The sequence below is a fragment of the Symphodus melops genome, assembly GCF_947650265.1.
Source record: "Symphodus melops genome assembly, chromosome: 11".
NCBI classification, from domain to species: Eukaryota; Metazoa; Chordata; class Actinopteri; order Labriformes; family Labridae; genus Symphodus; species Symphodus melops.
The window spans coordinates 23,824,915-23,831,484 of NC_136701.1; the positions used below are offsets into that span (position 1 = coordinate 23,824,915).

The 6,570-nt window shown below is 42.9% G+C and overlaps 1 protein-coding gene across 1 annotated transcript; it reads right to left on the reverse strand.

Moving 5' to 3' along the window:
- Nucleotides 1-75: 75 nt before the first annotated feature.
- plekhb1 (pleckstrin homology domain containing B1) lies at nt 76-5,559 on the reverse strand. Its single transcript, XM_079356734.1, has 6 exons — nt 5,290-5,559; nt 3,696-3,848; nt 3,477-3,579; nt 3,328-3,367; nt 3,129-3,219; nt 76-785 (listed from the first exon to the last, which is right to left on the reverse strand). Exons 1-6 carry the CDS (start codon nt 5,324-5,326, stop codon nt 652-654), a joined length of 558 nt encoding a protein of 185 aa, XP_079212860.1. The 5' UTR covers nt 5,327-5,559; the 3' UTR covers nt 76-651.
- Between the last annotated feature and the right edge of the window lie 1,011 nt (nt 5,560-6,570).

Consider the following 6,570-nt stretch of genomic DNA (forward strand, 5'->3'; position numbering starts at 1 on the left):
AAGAGGAGCTCTGACACTTATTTAAACTGCTTGAAGAGGAGAAGATGTGACCTTTAAATCTTGACACAGCCCAAACATAATAAATTCACAACAGTTGCAGAGATTTTGTGTGGACAGATGCGTCTCCAAAGAGGCTTTTTAATGCAGTCAAAGGTCTGAAAGAAAGCTAGTCTGGTGTACTTTACACATTACAAATGTTTTATTGAACAAAAGATTACAGTTCTAAATGTCATATTTACAGTTTATTATTGCATGCAATCAAATGCTAATTTGAACAATTATTGCTGATCACATTGTTTATCGCTGTTTAAGCATAACAACTGCACTACAATCAAGCATACAAATGGTAAAATGGAGGCAGCAGATAAAATATTGTGCAGTTACAAAACTGACTCTTCGACATTTGTTAAGGTTTATAAATACATTCAAAAATGTTTTTACATGCAGAAAAAAAACATACATTTATAAAGCAAGCTTTTCAGAATCTTGGGTCTTACGTCCCAAAGAAACCGGACAAGCAGAAGAGCAGCAGACATGGTTTAAAGCGATTATCTCTACAGGTAGATCTAGTAGAGATTTCTACACGTACATCCAGTCCATGTGGACAGACAGGCTTTGTGCAGTGTCATCATGTGAGGAACGTAGTAAATCTCAGCAGAAGAAGAAGGGCATCCAGAGGAAAGACCTCATGGCTGTCCCTGCTGCTACGCCTGCCAGTAACCCCAGAGCGACATTCTCCATCACGCTATCAAACGGGTCCCTCTGCACGATCACCTGGTGGGTGCCTGGGAGACGACACAACAGGGGAGACACCAATGATGCAGAAAATCTGAGAAAAGGAGGAGCCAGAAAATGTCTGGTCTCTGACACAACTATCCTTTGTGTCGTCCATGGCCGCAGGAAGTGGGGGTGCTGGGGGTGCTGCAGCACCCCCTAGTGGCGAGGGGGAAATTAAAAAAAAATATTAAAAATATTTTTGCACAATTTATAAATTCCATTTTCCCATTCCTTTATGAATGGGAAAAGATTTTGACAAGCGTAGGCTATTACATGTATTTCTTGATTTTGATTTAATTATTTTTAGGCATAATCAACACAAGTTCACGGAAGTTACGTTGTCGACGTGAGGCCGGCTCGTGGTTGCAGACGCCGAGTAAAGTGAACAGGTTCCCTGCTCGCTCCATGCTCGGTCTACGAGTGGCACAGTTCAAGATGTAGCATCGTGTTGGACTAAGCTCCAGTAACAAACAAGAGCCATGTTTTCAGAGACAGAAACATTGATTGAGTTACGTGTGTGCCTTCACGTCTCTGTGGCCTCACCTGAGCGCACGTTCTCAGCCTTACGTCTTTTGAAGACACGCGGCACCATGATGACCCAGAAAAGACTCACAAACCATTAACTGATGTATGCCAACACAGACATCATGAACTCTCTGGACATTCGTCCCCTCATTAGAGACTTTATTTCCACGACCCCAGAGCGCACCTGGACATGTGGACACCTGTAACCAGGACATCCTGTCTGCAGCTCAAAGTAAGATCATGGTGCCGCCGCGCACTTTCATATATGCAGTTTAATGTCACACTATAGTATTTTTGCAAGGTGGTGGTTATTGAGAGTGTTACTTTGATAGTGTTCTGTGCGTAATGGATTTGGAGAACTGTTTAATAACGTATAAATGGTTTGGATTGTTTTCTTGTGGTTTGCGTAAAAAAGGTTGGAGATGGAGAAAAAAGTGATTTTGTGCGCAATAATGTGCTTAGATTGTCTGAGGTTATTTCTTTGCGCTGTGCGTAAAAGGATTTAGGAGCTGATAGAGTCGTGCGTGACATAACTGTAGCGCGCTCTGCAGGTGCGTGCGTGGAGCTGAACCTACGAGCAAAGTCAGAGACACGGCGGGTCAATTTGAATCCTTCCGACATGGAAGAGAGACACCGAAGAGCCGCTGATAAAAAAAAACCCCACTCAAACTTGATTTAGTTTTCTGCACTTCACTGGATTATGTTGAATGTAGACCCTCGACACAGAGGAGGCAGCTATAGGATCAGCAGCCTCTGAGGTAAATGTTGTGCATGCATATGTGTGTTTGTTTACATTGTTTGGTTTGTGCACCGTGCACTGTGCTGTTGATTGCATTTGATTAATGTATGCATGCATGCACACGCCACCTGCCGTCTTCTGAAAGTTTGTGAAGTTGTTGTTGTAATGACTTTGTTGATTCTGGGATATGACAGAAGTTCTGTGGGGATATGTGGGGCGATGTGTTGTAAACAACAACAAAACTGTGAGGGTGAAAACAAAATCAAAACGTATGCAATAAATACATACTTAGCTCAATAATGTTGTCAAAACGTGAACGATGGAAGACTTGAGCGGCTGATTTAAAGGCTTCAAAAGTGAGTCAGAGATGAAACTGTAGTTTTGTGCTGCTTCCTTCTGACTGTATGGGTGTTAAATTACTGTTTGATCACTTTCAATGCATGATTGGTCACACTTCTTATGTAACCTGGATCCAACAAGTCAAACTATAGGAAGTGTGTGAAATAGAAATACACATGAGCCTACAGATTTAGTTGATGGTTTTCTATACTTTTCACAGGTCTTCTGTTGCACAAGTAAACCATCAAAACAATAGAATTAAATGCAGAAATTGATGGTATGATGTGATGGTGTTTTATCTGTCGGTAATGTTTGGGCGGCTGCGGCTCAGTTGGTCGTCTCCCTCAACGTGAAGGTCGGGGATTCGATCTCCAGCTCCTGCAGCCACATGTGCCCTGATGTGTGTTTGGGCGAGACGCTTAACACCAAGTTGTTACCAACATGTATGAGTGGGATTATTTACTTCTGCTGGTCACTTTACCCAGCAGCCTCTACCATCAGTGTGTGAATGTGTAGGTGTGACCTGTGGAGTAAAAGAGCAGTCGAGTAGTCAGCTCGAGCTCGTTTAGTTTCAGAGCACGAACGTCTGAAGGGTTTTTTTCAGCTCAAAAACATCTGTTGAGGGAATATTAAACCCTTTTGTTGCGTTGGCCTGAAAGAGGTTAATAATGGATCATGTCTCCTGATTTTATCAAAGCTCCTCAGTGGCTGAGAGGTCTCACTTTCCTACATCACTAATATGACATACCAGGTCCTGCTCCAGGTGTGATGTAGACCGTTTGGTATCTGTTGATGGGGACTTCCTGGTAGGAGTCATCATACGGGTCATATGTGAACCCCTACATGAAGGAAAACACCGATTTTTAACACAGAGGTGGAAAATATCAAACAACAGTGAGCGTGAAGAGATCATGTTTGAGCTCCGACAGAGAACACGGATCTCTCACCGGGTTTCTCCTGGTCTCGAGCAGAGACAGTTTCCATGCTCTGAAATAGAAAAAAAAGATGAGCAAAGATGAGGAGCTGACGGGTGGTTTAGAGAGCAGACACGACAAGTGTGTGTAGAGCGAGAGAGAGAGAGAGAGAGAGTACTTACATGGATTCATCCTCGCTGTTGGCACACAGGTTCACATTTGAGCCGTCTCTGAGCTGGATCCCGATGCGATTCTCCTTGGGATTACTCTCTGGTGGACTCACATCTAGGGTCCAAAAAAACAAGTTAAAGTTTCTGGGCTTTAACTTGTGCGTCATTTGAATTAATAAAAAAACATTATTTTGGACATATGCCAGAAAGCGTAGCGTATATGAGCTTTACCGCCACATTCCAGTCCTGATCTCACGTCCACACACGCTGTTTTCAGGCTGATGCGGTGCTCCAAATCTCGCCTGCTTTCAGATTTGTAGAAGCAGAGACTCCCGTCTATCCAAAGGTCACACCAGTTCAACTTCCAGCGTTTGAGGACAGAAGCTGGAGAAGAGACGTCGCACAGTGTGCTGTCAGTGACGCTCCTACAGGAGGAGCTGTAATCGTTACAATTGAGGATTGGTTTTTTGATGCGGCCCTTTTTCTAGAAGATTCCTCCTCATTGTTGGTCCAGACTAAACCACCTAAACATCACAGTCAGAGACTATTAACAAGATTATAAGTCACAGAGGTTTAGAGTTTGATTACAGGAACAGTTTAGTTCTCTCTTTCTAGAAAATACTCTCGTCTGAGAAGAATTCTGTTGCTGGACGATCAAATGTTGTGTCCTTACAAAAACGGTGGTTTATTTGAGTTCAGTTCTACAATGTTAAAGCAGCATACCTCCAGAAGCCGTCGGTCCAGGTTCAAAGAAAGACGTGGAAGATGAAAGAGTGCGGGAAAGTTTGAAGACTCCTTTCTCGCATGTCATTCCTTGTTCTCTCTCTCTCTCTCTCTCTCTCTCTCTCTCTCTCTCCCCCCTCCCTCCCCCTCCCTCCATGCATGACCGCTGGCCTATCCAACGCGGCGGTAATGAAACTTACGAAAACATTTAAGTTCAGTGTGGCATGAGGCCGATAAATAAAATTGATGCTGATTAGCGCCCACTAATGATTTTCACTCTCAGTCAATCAATACATTAATCTTTGATAATTGGCCACTTTGCTGGTATAGGCTTCCTGAAATGCAATGTTTTGACTTCAGCCAGGGAACTTAATTTTTAATTGATTTCTTTATTTTAATCTCTATCAGCTGGGGCTTTTAGTTTGGTTAAGTCGGCATTGACTGAGGCTGTGATACATGAAGTTTTTATAAGCTACATGGATATTTTTTAAAATAGGATAACGTATGTCATTTTTCTTGTCCATGTTGACATTGTGCAGCTCATTGTTGTTGGTGTTTGTCCCATTTGGATTTGACTCAAAACTTACTTCGATTTCATCATTCTGCTGAACAATATCACGATACAGAGGCCACGATCGCGGTATTGGTTTTGGATAATGACCACGTCCTACACGGGATTCACTACATCAGCTGTTCTTTATAGTTACGAATAACCGCAGAGACATATGAAGGATCCTACAACTCCAAACACTTAATTCAGATTGTAGAAATACATTGAAATCCCAGCACTTTGGCTTCAGTGTTAATGTGATCTGCACCATAGCCCAGACTGTCTTCACATCCATTCTGTAACATCTGCATCCATTATCAAGGAGCACATTACAATATATTCCCACATTGATGGTTCTGAGCACAGCAAGTAGCACTGACACGTTTTGGGTGTTTTGATTTGATAAACCTATAAAACACAATATTTTCTAATGCAGATTGTGTCCAGCACTAATTGAAACGGATCAAATCTTTTCTTTGAGCTTCTTCTCATGAGAACAGAAGATGCTAATTTAAAGGTGTGAAACTTCCAGTGAGTCCTGTTTGTACTCACTCTGTCTCCAAAGCCAGCCGGACCTCATGAGCGCCATGTTTCTCTGCTGCCGTCCCAGTCTGATAACGAGAATGAGAATCCACAGGAGGCAAAGGGATGAATCAAATGATCATAAGTGTGTTTGTTTTGGACTTCTCTCGTCCTTGTGTTTATCTCCTGAGCGAGGTGCTGGTAGATTTATGAAGCTAAAGCTGACCCACAGGATCATTGTGGATTAACTGTTTGGCCACGCCTCCTCCTCTCTTCTTCTTCTCTCACCTTTCTGGCTCTTTCTTCACTGATTTCTCCCTCTGACTGTAACAACCATGTGCGGTTCATTTGTTAACGTGTTTTTGAATAATCTTATTACACGCTCATCAGATGACCTCATGTGAGCCCTGGGCCACTCGGTTCTGTGCACATTTATAGAAACGTGTACATGTTAATCCCACCACTGAAATAACAGCATGAGGATTAGCCTAATTGTAACCGTGCTCAGGCCAGTTATGAGACTCTTCCTGGGATGTCAAGTGACATCATTTCCTTTTAATAGCTCAGAGAAAACCCTGGACTACTCTTGTGTCAGTCACCCAGTTATATATTTACACCCCTAAATTTAGAACCAGTTGTTTTTACACCTGTTGTCATTTTCTGCTGGGTCTGTGGTTTAGGGTCGGGGATGGGGTCACTTGGGTTAGGCCAGCTAGCTCTAAATGTTAGCAGGTAATAAAGTTAATTTCAGCTTCCTTCGGTAGTCAGAGGCAATTACTTGGGGCCCACAAGGCCAGCAGGGGGCCCACAAGGCCTGATCAACTACAAACCACAGCAGTGACTCAACATGTGCAAAGCTTGACATGGTGTTTGATCCCCAGATATGTCATCGGGAAAGACACTTAACCCCCAGCTGTATAAATGTGTATTAATGGGATGTGCATTGTACATCGGACTCTTCCTTCAGGGTGAGCATATGAAGGTGTGACCCGCAGCGCTTCAACAAGAAAAGACTCTATACGAGCATAAGTCCAATTACCATTTAAAACAGCTTGGTGTGCTCATTAAAATATTAGTCCCACCCCTGCTTGATTTTGATTGGTCAGAGAGGGAGAAGCGACATTGACGAGCGCGGTGGTGTTTCAGAAGTGGAACTGTGAGTAACAACAGCAGAAGGGTGAACACTTACCAACTTTCCAATGTTATGTCTTCATAGTATAATGCTGTAATGGATGTAGAGATGTGAGATCAGCTGACATCTGCACTGCTGTCCTTCATCTAATAACATGCCACTGTATTCTTTCATTTTAT

Bases quoted from the DNA above. Each gene is read 5' to 3' on its own strand.
- plekhb1 (XM_079356734.1), bottom strand. From the start codon at position 5,326: ATGGCGCTCATGAGGTCCGGCTGGCTTTGGAGACAGA. The intron at 3,849-5,289 runs GTGAGTACAAAC...TCTCTTCTCCAG, and splicing joins CGGCTGGCTTTGGAGACAGA to CTTCTGTCCTCAAACGCTGG. The intron at 3,220-3,327 runs GTGAGAGATCCG...TCCTTCATGTAG, and splicing joins TCGAGACCAGGAGAAACCCG to GGGTTCACATATGACCCGTA.